Source organism: Branchiostoma floridae, chromosome 5, assembly GCF_000003815.2.
Source record: "Branchiostoma floridae strain S238N-H82 chromosome 5, Bfl_VNyyK, whole genome shotgun sequence".
In the NCBI taxonomy this organism is placed as follows: domain Eukaryota; kingdom Metazoa; phylum Chordata; class Leptocardii; order Amphioxiformes; family Branchiostomatidae; genus Branchiostoma; species Branchiostoma floridae.
In genome coordinates this window covers 14,880,067-14,895,193 of record NC_049983.1, presented here as the reverse complement: position 1 = coordinate 14,895,193, position 15,127 = coordinate 14,880,067, and the positions used below count along the sequence as shown (strand labels likewise).

Here is a 15,127-nt window from a genome sequence, read left to right as displayed (position 1 = left end):
ACCTTAATTTCACCTTGATTCATCGTCGGCCTCAGCCGATTTTCAAGACTTCAAGGGCGAAGGAGGTCAGAGCTACTGTTGTTGGCCTTTCCTTATTAATACTACACACAGTAATTTACAGTTCAACATTCCATAATCACTTTCAAAATAGTCAACATAACATTAGTCCATCTTCTCATAATCAGTCCATAGTGAATAGTTTCTCGTCGCATATTCCTAAAAGTAGTTTTGCAGCAGGCATACTCTTCATAATACTTGTATCAACTACGGCAATCAGATCGTATTGAGTTCTGACTTTAACACCTTGTGCGTAACCAGATACGATTTAAGTCTATGATAGTACTTTGTGCGCATGCAAATGCCACTCCTTACCATGGAACGAAACATTTCGAATATAGGACAGCAGCAGCTCGCCATCGATGTCCCTGAGCTGACTGCAGATCTTAGTAGCGAAGGCGGGGCCGCAGATCTCCTTGTGCATTCTGTCGAAAGCAATGGCCAAGGCATACACGGCGTCTATCACGAACTGCACCTTGTCTTCCTGCAGGTATCTGCTACCTCTACTTTCATCCCGGCCTAACTTTTCCCGACCTATGTCATAAAACAAAAGACGACATGGCTGTTTTTGGTGACCTCTTTGCTTGTAACCTCCTGCATGCTAGTGTTGTTGGTGCATCTCCAAACCGCAACAATTGGCTGCGTTTAAGTGGTATGTTGAAGATTAACCAGCCAAGTAACAGCACTCGATACAATCACATTAGACACTAAAGGTTGAATAGGTTGGAAGTATGAAGTGGTTTACCCACTGTAGTACGCAACAGGCATGAAGCCAATATGCGGTCTGACTGTTTTGCAGGTAGTTGAATATCTAGAACCTTCCCTTTGACTTTCCTGCCTCTGCTTCATACAACCCGCTAATAAAACCCTTGAAGAGACATTCATCTGGAAGAGCAGAGCCTCCACTTGAGGGCGGAATGAAAGATTCGGTCCTGTTAATGATACGCCCCGTTCTAATGAGCAATTTTCTGCTCCAGCGTGCTGAACGGAAATCCCACCCTTCTGCGTGCCGAACCAGCTGCTTCCCGCCGCGGAGATACCTCCCCGGAGGCCAATCAAGGCTGCGCAGACCCGCCGTACCTTCTCTCTTTAAACTCTCTTTGACTTTGACAACTTTTCAGCTGCTCTGAAACGGCAACCTAACAACGCCTACGCATGAAGTTGAATTTTGCTCCATTTACCACCAATAAAGGGAATGCTTCTTTGATGAAAAGGCTGCCCAACTGATCATTACCATGAATTCCGGAGGTATCGTAAGTTTACTTCCCTAGGTTCAACCATTGGCACGCACGTCGTAAATACCAAGTGTTGTGCAAAAAAAGTACCACTAAAGGGATAATATGAGGCTAGGGTTCATTGGAATCATGAAGATGTCATACTGTGGTGCATTACCTGTACAAACCTGCGTTCATAGGCTTAGCCATGGTGTCTTTCGATACTGATTTGGAGCATGAGCATATGTTAATTACGTTTGATGTCTATTCTTCCTGGATTCTGGTATCAAACAAAGCCCGTACACAAATGATAACGCAAATGATACCAATGACAGGGGTTAACAACTAAGACAATGTTCAGATCAAGATCTACAGATCAACTCATCAGCAGTCAAACATCATCGACAAACTCAAACTCATCGGCAATCAAGCAAGTACCACTACAAATAGATAATAAAGCTTTTGGAGGCCATAGGTCAAGCCCAATGTTTAAGTAGAGTAAAACAGACTGTCTAGATTTGGTGTGTCTGTTTGGTGATATAGAATGGGTATGGCTGCTTTATGTTGTTGCCTACAAAATGTATACATTAATATTTTTAACGAAATTGTTCAGAGCAAGGTCACCAAACCACTTTAAGGCAATGAACTAAGAAGTTAGAAATACTTGTACAAATGAGATAGCGATGAGCATTTGTTTTGAAGGCTGATAAGTTGTAGCCAGAAGTAAAACAGTTGTAGTCAACAGATTCCATAGGTATTAGTACCAATGCAGGGATAGTTTTATAGATGAATAAAACAGTTCTCACCACTGCACTGCCGCACACCATCACGGGCGTCCATCATGTTGTATTTACAGTAGAAGGTTTCCTCCCAGAATTCTGTGAACCACGCGTTCCGGTTGTTGTTCTTAGGATTCAGAGAGGTGAAGTACTTATCAAACCCTACAAACAAGAACAAAAATATCAATGTTACGACAAACGTTTCGTAGTCTTGAGGGGAAAGAGATCCCCAAGGATACAATCATAATAATTATTTCCGCTGGAGTATACAAAGAGATTGATTAGTTGTCGACGTTGCCTCAGTGGTCGTGAGTGTGTTCCAGATTGAGCCGATTCCTTGTTGTACCAGTCACATTGCTGATAAGCCATGGTCAGGGGAGGTAAGACGTTCGTAAGTGATTATCTGGACCGTGAGTTTACATTTCTTTTCCCTGCATGGAAGGGGCTCATTAGTTCTCGTCATGTAATAACAGTCCTTGACATTTTGTTTCCTCCACCAGGAACGCCCCCAGGGTGGGCAGTCATGCGTACATCCATTAACTAGAACTGAGGGGAGATCAATTTCTATACAGAATGATGACTTCAGAGACAACGTTTAATGTCCATTCTCCTGGCAGACATAAAACACTATCGTAAAGATATGAGAGAGTTCACGTCACCGGTGGGGCTTATCCGGCAGTCCGGAACTGCGGGTATCAGGGGGCAGGCAGCTAAGTGCGACAGTCTTGATGGTGCATCCATTAAAAAGGGTAAAAAGCTATCCTGCCGGTCCGAGGTGCCGAAAGACAAGGATTATCTCCATGCCTTCTATGGGCTATCCCATCACAGTAGTGAGAGATTGAATGGGATTGAGTCCATTTCCGCAAGTAAAAAGCAGGGTGCGAATCTTTGCATATGTTGTAGCAATGACAGTTACAGCTAAGAGGAAAGGCAGACAACTTGCTGCTGATTTATCTTTAGACTGACGAGAGATGAAATAAACAAAGGTTCGAAAAAATCGATGAAAAACAACTTAAATTTCTTTGAAGTAGTGCAAATGAGTAGCATATTGATAGGTTATGGTGAAAGGTTTATTAAATATTATTAGTGTTAATGTCTCCCACGGAGTTAACAAAATGAGTTATAAGTCTAATGTTGGTCTTTTGTGTTTGTAGCTGGCAGCGTACGTTAACGTTGTGGATGAGTTAATCATCTTTATATTCCTACGTATGAGAAATAGCGTATATATTTTTTCATAATATGGCAACATTTCTGTCCTACGGCATCTCAGTGCCGTCCTGAATGAGACATACTCCATTATAAGAAAATAGCTTTTCACACACGCGAGACACATGGGACGTAACGCCACAAAACTTCCAACAAGTTTTAATTGGATTCCGCGCTTTCGTACCAATGCATACATCCACCAATCTCAATAATGATTACAGTGTCATTTTCCAATTAATTCTTTCTTTACTGGTGCCAGAATATACGAGTGACTAAGAGCTAATTATAATATGATTCTGTTATTGATATAGCAGTTCATGTGGTTGAACATGTTAAGCTGATTCGTTGACGTGCGTTGGGTTTTGGGGATCAATTAGTGACATTTTTCATTAACTAAATAATCTGCTATCTTGTTATCTTAGACTTAGCGTGCGCAAGTTGTGTGGAAGCTACATCAATCCATCAGTCCTGTATCATCTGAAAAGTAATGAGTACGTAATCATATGTGTGGGATACAGTGACTGATAGTCCGTAGTTACGAATTAAACATTCTTGCAGAAACAAAATGTCGTCTATAAAATCATCTGACACATAATTTTATAGATTGTTATGAATATTATTCAAGCAGGATACAAAGTTACATGTTATTGTTTGGAGACCAGGATTTTATTACTCAATGGTGTATGTTGAGACGTATTACCCAGAAATGTTGACATGCACAAGCATGTGTACTAGTATGTATATACGTGTTTATGATAGGCTGTTTTCCAAGATTATGTCTGAATATTGGAGAATGATTTACTCTGATAAATTACACACATTCTTCGCAGTAGGCATGATGATAGATATGCATATGGGTACATGTAATGAAGAAAAATAAGGGTCCATCCATAGCATCTCGAGTTTGGGGTACACACGGGCACACACACACGCACCACAGACACGCACGCACACACACACGCACCACAGCCCCCCCCCCCCCCACACACACACACACATACACACATGAGACACACACACACACCGAAACGCCACATACATACAGCGCAGGAAACATATCCTTCTTGGTAAAGGTAATAAGAAAATATTTTATCATTGGTCGGTGTTCCGAACTTTCTTTAACATTTACATTTACATTTACCTCTAAATCAAGATGCAATTAAATGCACATTGTACAACTATGGATTCTAAGCTTTCATTTGTAGGTCGCCATGTTTCTATCACCCTAGAAGCGTATGACAGTTTCAATAAGAATGAGATTATCATAAAATCATGATACGATTTTTGGTGAATGTTTTGTTTTGCCGATAAGTATAATCAAGTTACTGTCAGAATGGTGATTTGTTTGCCCTAAACTATTCGCAATCTTAATCATTTTTGCATTAGTTCATTTTATAACCATTATATTAATGCTATTATGCAAGACAGACAGATTACTGGGTATATGAATCAAATCATTGGCAGGTTGAGACGAGATTGAAACCTCTAACTTTGATGAGATGTACTAAAATGGTCTACTGTATAAGTCCTATATTAGGTACATGCACGTCACGTCCATTCTTTAAAAGAAAATGCCCACCCAGGCCACGTTCTTACTTTTAATTTCCGCAGCAATCAATACGCTTGTCCATGGTTTCCTCATCAGCCTCCACAGGTGCCTTTTGTCGGGAATTGAAACTCTAATTGGGTCAACTTTCTGGTCCGTTTTGTATTACTGGAACTTTGGGACATGCCTCAACTTTTAAATACGCCAACGGTCAATATACATTAGATTGGAATGTACTTACGTAGTGTGTCATGTGGTTCATGTATTCATATAGTTATAATCATGGAAATGTTGCTTGTCATTAACAGTTTCAGAGCCAAATTAATGGTACGCAATTCTTAAGTGATCTTACCAAGTCACTTTACACGCAATTCTATCAATCGTGGTCAGCTTCGCCTTTACGTGGTATGTATGAGGATCAATTAATATTTCACGAACAGGCAACACTCACAGACTCACTGATTTTTTACACCCCCTCTGTTCCTATCTCCCTGTTGATTGACTATTTTCCAAGGTTCTCCCGGACTCTTGGGCGTGCCTGCTAGGGAGCTGGATTTTTACAACACGACTCAGGGCGTTTCGACTTTGTGCGAGGTATTAGATTCTTACTGTCGTGTGTGAAAGGTCGGCACTTACGTACGTGCTAGTTCGCAATGCTGTGTGTGAACCTTCAGGAAACACTGGCAAGAGATATATAGGAAGGTATGATATAGGAGGCGCTCCAGGTATCTAGGTGTTATAGAAATGGATATCGGGCTTACTACAAGGAGAAATAAACTCACTCGGGCATTCCATACCGTTATACGTTATGGCACGGTCACATAGGTCGTGCGATCGTCATAAGTTTTTGATGCCATATGATTTTCAGGAGATATTTTTGTCCTCTCAAATGTCCACAGTTAGCAATCGTAAGACGACCGCACGACCTACATGTGACCGCGCCCTTAGTTGACAAACGATTTAGCTCTGGAGGATATGTCTATTCGTCTGTTTTGACCTTACAAGTTCCTGTCGGTGTGTATGCATAGGGATTTCTATTTTCCGCATTTCTGCTCTCCAATAAAACCGACATCGAACGCACTACCACACTCCTTGATAAGAATCGCTTCGTAGCCTGATGTCGGATAACAAGTTGTGATTCTTAACAACTAATTCCAATGTAGCAGAATATTCTACACAGCTAAGGCTACGTAAAAGATTGAATCATTAGTCTTAATAACACAAATGTGTTGTTTTCATTCTTCGCTAGTGATGAACATGGATATCAGGTGATTCCAACAGCTGCCGATGGTGGTATAATGGCGTGAATATATTTCCTGCCCCAGGGGATAGCATTACCTTGCGTGGCTGCGTGTGACCTTGCAGTCCGGCTGCAATTCAGCATAATCTGGACAGCTAATCGCCCATTCCTCTTGACTTATTACCGACCTTTATACCCTGTTAGCAAGACGTATTGAGGGAACCCCACGCAGACTGTTTCCACCATTAGGGTTTGAGATTTCGCACGTCTCAATTATCTGTTGCCGTACATATCTCTATTCTCAGCGCGTGCTTTCAGTTGACGTTGGACATCTATTTTCCTTCATTTACTTTGTATGCGTTTTCCCAAACCGTGGCCGATTGGACGTGGACAAAACGCCTAGACCGTGGAGCCCGCTATAACAATGAGCTGAATGGAGTAGCTGTACATATCTGTTAACCGGAAATTTAGACAACAGGAAATCACATTACTAGATTTCCTGTGCGATGTAATTGGTCGTAGATGTGGGGAGGCATTTGTGAATGTATCAATCACGTGTAAGAAACTAGTTTAGTGGAGTATTTCACGTACTAGAGCCTGACAAGACTGAGTGGTCTTGTTTGCTAAACGGTCATTCGCTGACCGATTCCCGTTTCAATCGAGCCGTTTGATGGGTCTTGGCCAATGTGTATCCATCTATCTCTGACTTGGCCCTGCCTGAAGTCGTATATTTCTGCACCATCGACACAGTATACTAAAATATCTGATCGCAAAGTTTGCGAACAGTTCATCCTACAGAAAAAGATTGTGCCTATTAGTGAAAAAATGTGATAGCACCCCTCCATCACATTATTTTACTAGTAAAAGCAAAAATGTGTGTCTGCTAGTGAAATAATGTGATAGTACCCCTCTATCGCATTATTTCACTGGAAAGAAGACAAAGATTGTGTCTATTAGTGAAATAATGTGATAGTACCCCTCTATCATATTATTTTGAATTCAATTAGAGCCTACATGTACTGCTGAAATAATGAGATCGTTAGTATTGTGACAACCATTATCACTTGTAAAAGTAGTTTTTTTACTGAACAACTTTTTTGTACTAAAATAATGTGATAATATACAGTACCCATCTTGCTATGCTTCGAAATCCCTGTCTTACGCTGTGAAGCGCAAATTCATAAGGTCCCAGTTAGTCAATTTGCTGCAATGGTTACGCAAACCTCTAACCCATTGATGAAGTAGTCGGCCTGACGAATTTTGCTTTACTTTGCTTTGCGGACCTTTGATTACCCTTGGCATGTCAGAACTGTCGGCGGTAGCGTCTGGATTCAACCGGTGGCGCCGGAGAGGTGTTGATGGCCTGCTTAGGGTCAATACAAACTAAAGAAAGAACATCCGTTGCCTGTGGACGTCTGAAGCAAATGGTACAGGTTATTTACATCCAACCCTGGTAATGTACGGTCATTCTGATTTGATTGTATGGATGACATCCTTTGGGTACCTTAAAACTGATGCGAGCGTTCGAAATAAAATAAAAAGCAAAAGAAATGTGACTTCATTATGTAATGCATCAGATACATCAGATATGTAATACATCACATTAATTGATCAGAAGGGTTGAACAAATTACTGAACACACAGAACATGGTACACCAGGTAAACAATGCTTAAGATTTTTTTTTCTTTCACAAAAGGTGATCAAATAGTGTAATACAAAAAATGGTGAGAAAGCTTGAGAAAATTACTGAACACACCGAAAATGGTATGTCCTGAAAAACCAGTCTTGTTTTTTCACATCTTTTTCTTTAGCATTGCAAGGCTGACTGGGGTCATTAATATCTATATTTTGCAGCTCTTAATATATAAATATTGATAGCAAAATATTTCTGAACTGAAGCGACGAAAATCGATGCGCGCAAGGATATCATTCTAATAAAAAAATACCTACCTAAGGTCAGGTTCATATCTACTTGCCTGGATCACGAAACTTCAAGAGCAAAAGGTCGAGGAAAAGACGCGAGGGAGTAAATTCAATCATTGAAGATTAATTCAGAACACTTACCCTGTTTCAACTCTATACGGTACAGAGATAATGTGTCCGATATTCCCTGGGGTTAATATTGAGTCAGAGCTGTTGCTAGTTTTCATCAGCTCAAGAGATAAGTTTTACCAGTAGCGAGGAGAGCACATTACAGAACCCATTTAAAGTTTAGGACCATATTCCCAAGTTTCCCACTTCAGTGCAGTAAATATAGCTAAGCGATATGCTATGTATTCCCTAACACGCCATATTGCTGTGCTCTGAACACGCATCTCCGTAGAGAACCGCATCAACAGTTAGTCTGGCGGATAATCAGATTCTACTCCTTCATCACAAGCTGTGCAGGGAATAGTCCCTTGGAGTTAATCCACAAACTATCGCTGACCTGTTGACATCCTTACTATGTAACACAACCCAGGACACAGGCTTCACATATATATATGGCTTATATATGGTAGAATAGCAACGAGAAACAATAAATTTGTCTGGTGAATAAACGAACTATACACAGACAACCCGGAGACCTGGAGCTCATTTTACTTGTCATTCCATTGAACGCGTTTAATAAATGCCAAAACCTACGGGTTAGGACCTACAACGCGGAGGCAGCCATCATTCATTCATAGAGCTGATTGATACACACAGTCACGACCACACATCAATCATGCTGTTGTTCTATCTGATACATGTGTTTCCTGAGTACAGACTGGATTTGATGAGTCTGAAATGATTGATAGTATTCCCATGCTTATCGTCTAGAGGGGTGCCCGAGATACTCATTGTGCATTCATATCATTTACATATTCTCTTCAAAGTGTGCTTCTGCGTAAAGGTCGTTCCTGTCGCGAATATAAAGACTGTTCAACTCAGTTGTTCGTAACTGGCTTTGCCGACAGTACGATCCTTACGTACCCTGACATTGATATATCGCCTTCGCTGCAACGTTACATTCAGACGTGCCATTTCCCGCCTCGGTCTAGCTCAGTCTCAATCGGCCATATCCCAGGAGTCGACAGAGGGTCTACCTGTGACATTTGGCTGTTCATTGTGCCTAGCTCGGGCGCGTTCCCGCTTAATCACATGTGATATAGGAGAGCCATGCGCACAGAGAGACCACATGTGAGGTGTAAACGCGCCGATAGTTCACAAGCTCCACTTGTACGAGTACCGGCCAACTGTGAATGATCACCGCCCGGATGTGGAAGTGGGCTTTTCCCCAGACCATTCTTCAGACACTCAGGCCTGCTGTTGGTACTGATCCAAGAACCCACGACTACTTTGAGCAATCTGCGGTGTTACTTTATTCCTCTCACACTTTCAGAAGGATTACTTAAGGTATTCCAAATAACCTTCTTCGTGAGATTCGCGCTGAATAGTCAACGCACCGCTGCATTTATTGATTTCTGGGCCATTTGCGACCAAAACGCGTACGTCTGAATTTAACCAGTAGAAAACTACAACGTTATCAGGCAGCCGAAGATTAAAACTCCACGACCTCTATTTTACCTTCGTCAAATTTTGTTAACCATTATGACTGACGCATTTGTATCTTTCATATCGATCATGGAAATGTGTTTCTCCTTGGCATAATTAAAAAATCGTATCAAATGATCATCTTCTCACCGAAATGTTAAATATGTAAAATATTTGATATATATAAGTCGTATTTTGATCAAAAGAGTCAAAAATGTAAATTCCACTGCATTATCATAAGAAGTCGCTAGGAGCCCTAGAAATTAAACATTTGATGTCTCATGAATAACTACATACATACCAAATACTAAGACAATCCATTCGGGCATTCTTGAGTTATCACATCGATACGTAGACAGATACATACAATACAGGAAGTAAAATCTTCATCACGAAGGTAATGACCACAGTCACGAAAGTTATCTGACTTCCTGCCTCCCTCTTTCGGAATGCTGTAAGTCAAAACGAAACACGATTCCAAGACAACAGGCTGACAATCAAATGTATCAAAGCAATTGCCGCTAAAAGGTGAAATGGCCCCATTGATAGCGTCCAAATTGCCCATTTGTGTCTCTGGGAGTTTTAGGTATGTGGAAGATGAATGAACACTTTCTATGGTTCTAGGTAAAATGATACCGTCTTAGGCCCACGGTGTCCCATAAGGATTAAGTATTACTCTCTTATCAGAATCAAGGAATGCCTCTGGTGTCATAGTAAATTACATTTCATCTGAACTCGTATATCGGGACGCCATGGGGTTATGCTACACCCATTTCATCTGATGTTGTGCGTCTGACCCATCTTTGCAGTCGTCATGAGATCCATCAATGCAAAAATAGCAAAGTAAAACACTGAACCATTTATTCACAGTATCTAATGCTTCGATGTGACTATTCGAAATGCATCTCTCATATTGAACACGATTTTCAATTAGATATACGACCAGCACGTCTGACAGATAACATAAATCGTCAGCCTTGTCATGAAGTCTGAACTAAACTGGATAAGGATGATGCCATACCAATCCTTGAATTGTATGGAGTTATACTACCTAATATAGTATGTGCTTGGGTTATTTCATGGCTAACTTTGAAAGTGCTATTCAATCTTCGGGATCCACAAAGAATGAACAGCCAGGCGACAATCCTCTAAAGTCGATTCACCTAGAGATGATATCTACTCACTCGTGGATGAAGCAAATTTCAGTTTCGTAAGACGTCGTCACCCTTCAACTGATATTGTCCATTCCAAGAGTACTTACCCGCTGGTGCCGTTTAGCGGCAACCAATGCAGTTGCTGATCGATACGGCAGAGTCAAAGGTTTAGTGGGCCCGCGGGTGGCTATGAATGTTCATAAGAAGCTTTATAAAAAGGACTAGAATGGCTTTATATTCAATATCTGCCCTTAATCCAAGCACTCATGAATCAAGTCAGTTCAAAGCTGAACAGTTAGAGCTGAACTGAATTAACATTTTAAGAGTTGATTTTTTCTTTCAAATCCAATGACGAATGGTGGCATTCCCATTAGGTGTTCATGATGTGGTGTTGCTGCTATTTGATACCTGGGCAGTGGCTTCCATTCCCTTTCCAATGACTACAAAAGAAGCACACATCGTAATAACAGTTTAACGTTTCCCTACCTGGTATGTTCACTTTCTTCAGTAGTATGGTGATAGCTCCCTCTGCTTCATCCTTGTGGTCCTGGACTGGGGCTGCCTTGGATCCCCAGGCGTCAGATCCCACCCAGCTGAAGTTGGCACTCAGGTTTCTGGCAGCGCTGAGGATTCCCTGCAGGTCGTCTTCGTTAGCGAAGAGGACCACTCCCCGTGCGTTGGACTTCTCTTGTAGCTTCATAACAACTCTGAGGAACTCTGGGGCACCTGAACGCCTGGAGATCTTCTCTTCGCTTGCTATACATATCCCTGGAAAAGATAGCGGGGAGCTTTGTATTCATAAACGTGATTCCGTTTTTCGAAATAATTTGATGTCTTTTAGGTTTTGATTTAGACTTTGAAACTGTTCTCCCATCCCATGAATTCGGTGATTTTCTCAAAGGACAATGAAGACAATGGATCGATATCTATCAACGTGATGAGTCATTTCTAACGATTAACACTTTAGTGCCGTCTGCATATTTGCCAGTCTGGCTCAAAGACATATTAGGTTATAATTGAAATGTCTGAAATCTTCTCTTTGGCGCGACGTGTGAGATGTTTTGTTTAATTTGCCAATTAGTTTGTTCGAGTAATACGCAACAAAAAAAAATACATGGGGTATGTAAAGTGATTGTGTAATTTCCACTTTCTTTTGACATGACAATAGCAGTGACTTCATACGGAATGTCAATGTCGTGAACACTAAAGTCTGATTAGTCGCTGAAAAGTCATTTTCTGCTACATTGGACTAAAGTGATGAATCTTCATCCAACATAGCCATTAAATCTTCATTCTTAATACACCCTAGAAGGTCAGGGTTGAGGGAACATGAATACGGCATCGTTAAGTTACTGTGGTAGCTTGTACTGAATTGCTTGCTTTAAATGTATGTACATCAAAGTCCTAAGTGTGGTTGTTACAAGAAGCCATGCATTCAGATTACCAGTTCCACAGAATGTTGCAGTATCGAATCCTGCCTGTAATAGACAATCCTGCGACATAAACCTTTGAAGAGCTCGCTTTTCGTTTGTTGCATAGACTACATCCAATCATCAGGCCATGTGGTCATCGATAAATACTGTTCAAAGACATTTCTATATTTACATGTGCATTAGCAGTAAACCAAATAGAGTAGGGACTGTGAAAGTGGCTAGCAGTGACTTGTTCAAAATTTTCAAAGGCAGTGCATTTCATGGTGTAAGCGATCAGATGCTCATCTTGTGCAATGCTATGCCATTAACTTTTTCAAACACAGAAACTCATCACAACTATGTAACTGCTGATGTAACGTACTTTACGAAGTAATGACATACTGCTTCTTATGATTAGGTGTTGCATTTACAGTAAACACATGTCCGTGCTCGATAAGACGCCAGACCCGGTGCCAGTCAGTCCGGGGGCGCTGACGTTTACCCATTATCAGGTCTGCTCATACCTTTCGATTTCGCGCAGCTGCAAAGACGCATTGCCGCTGCTCTCGTGGTCCCGACCTCGCGGCACTTACCATAATCACCAGAACTGGCAGAGGTGCACAGGTTAATGGAAAACTGCAGCGGAATGTGTAAGATGTACACTTGTGTAACCTTGAGAGAGATATGTTCAGGATTGTGTTTAAAAGTTACACAAGTCAGCACTTTCAAACACGATGAACACAAAAGATTTTCTTGGCTATCGTTTATGTCTTTCTAGTGAGATTAGTCATTGTCCTACTATTGTGTCATTTATTATGCAGGATTATTTACTCTAATGAATATAAGTCTTAAACAACATCACTAGGACAAGGGTCTGTCCTGGTTTGCTTGATAACTGAGCTTCTAATATGCATTGGAAAGGGTGCGATGTGTGATTTACATGTGTGCTGCCCACCTGCTATTGTTTCATTAGAAACATAGGAAATAGATACCGTGAAACTTAACCTCATTCGTCATGCCACGTAATTGTAAGTGATAAATTTACACCATCTAATGGCAACATTTGACATCTGTCTATTGGTTAAACAATCCCTTAGAGGTCGATTTTTGCTCTCCTTTCTAAAAGTCGATTTCTCTAAGTACGTGATAAAAACAGTCCCAAGGGTTTGTTTGTAATGTCGTAAATACAATGATAATTATGCATTCACCGGTACGAAACCGGTTTTTCGTATTGGACCAATAAAAAAAACGGAGCTGAAAAAAATTAGGTGGACCGGATGTTGGACCGAATAGAAAATGAACAGATTCCTTGATCAGGCATCACCAAAGTGAAGTAGAGTAGAGTTTATAGTAATTTACACCAGGTTTTACAGTCAATCGTACAGAGGCAGTTAGCCTCATAGTATTTTAAAACATCAGCGTGAGTCGAATACTCCACCAAACAGATTTTTTCTGTAGTGAAATTGACCATTGTTGTGAGTATGGTCTATTCACAAGTTCTGAATCAGATCCATATTCAGAATTATCACTTGGACCTGATCCTCTGGGTCTGAACCGGACCTGTACCTAAATTTTCTGTACCGATACCCAGCCCTACTGCTGACGCTAAATTTATTAAGGTAATTCAATGCGCTGCATCAGCTCTTCTAACATTGAATTACAAGCCATGAAAATGCTCCTGAAATGAATACAGATCGTCCCATCAGTTCGGCTACACGGACAGGCAGGCCTGCCGACCTGAATCTGTCCGCGGAAATGAGCCTAATAATAATGATTCTGAGCCACTCCGCTGCTGACTGAGACGGATTTCCGCTGACCCTGCCCTCGTGTTGATCACTTTGTACCCTTAGTGAAAAGACATGACGGATTGGTGTTCAGCACGAGGAAATCAGGTTTCCGAACAAATGAAAGAGGTCATCCATATCCATCCCTTGGGAGGAATAAATCCAAGGCAAGACTGATATGAACCTTTCTGAGTGGTCTTCATAGAAATCTATGACGGTCGAATGTCAAAAGATCAGCCAGAGCACTCAGGTAACACCTAAGAAGAATTACCTAAAAGTATGTAGCTTTGATCCGATCCACCTGGATATGTCCGATATCAATGTTGAGCTCACCATATAGCTGCAATTACCTAATTCGGTGGAATTTTTCTCTTATCAAGTTGAGTTTTTTGTACCTGTGGAACTTCAGATGTGATGTAGCACAGTACATGCCATGAAATGGAATTGGTCGAAAATTATGTCCTGACCCTCAGCCATTGCCCCATTTTCTCTGTGAGCCCCGGCACCCATTTGATTACTAAAAAATGAAAAGGATATCAACCTTCATGGGCCTACAACAACATATATTTTTCATGTTATGACCACCTTTTTAGAATACCTCAGCGCAGCATTGTGTGGAGTAGAATTCCCCCGGGTATGTATACATTACTACTGATATTCAGATATAAAACGCCAGGAAGCTAAAAGAATCGTAAATGGTTTTTTAGTCTTACAAGGTTCATGGCCTTGTACAACCCGTATAGTGATTAATGGTGATTGCGACCACTTTTGAGCATGCGCGCGTAGTGCAGTTGTGTAGAGGTGAGGTCGACCGCAATTTCAGCAGGATTGGGAGCCGGAATATCTGAGTCATATTTGAAAGCTGCGTACGTTACGATAGGCTGACCTTTGGTCGCTCCCCGCGTTTACGACTTCAATTATTCAGCCCGGGATCTGGCGTTTAACGCGAAAGCCGGTTATCGATTGAAGACACCTGTTCAAACTACGCCTTCACGAGAAACATTCCATCTTTCCTTCCTCGTATCTTTCATACACATGTCGTCGAAGGGAGGAATAATGTTGTTCATCACCCTTGGTCAAGTTTAATCTTCCCCCAGTCAGCCTCCCACATTCTCTCCATGAGCCTAATGCTAGAATATTGGGCGACTTGATGGGAAGGCAATGGCGGCTGTGTACTAAAAACGTAAGGCTAGCACCGAGGACCGAAGTCAAGAAATA

At 41.3% G+C, this 15,127-nt stretch overlaps 1 protein-coding gene across 5 annotated transcripts in view; it reads right to left on the bottom strand.

Annotated features, from left to right (window-relative positions):
* LOC118415375 (metabotropic glutamate receptor 6-like) overlaps window positions 1-15,127 on the bottom strand; it is a 71,497-nt gene that overhangs the window by 10,435 nt on the left and 45,935 nt on the right. For all 5 annotated transcript variants that reach the window (XM_035819932.1, XM_035819934.1, XM_035819935.1 and 2 more), the window contains exons 4-6: window positions 11,200-11,481; window positions 2,078-2,212; window positions 373-591 (exon numbers count right to left, since the gene is read on the bottom strand). In XM_035819932.1, the coding sequence (XP_035675825.1) occupies window positions 373-591; window positions 2,078-2,212; window positions 11,200-11,481 (636 nt within the window). The remainder of the gene's footprint in view (window positions 1-372; window positions 592-2,077; window positions 2,213-11,199; window positions 11,482-15,127) is intronic.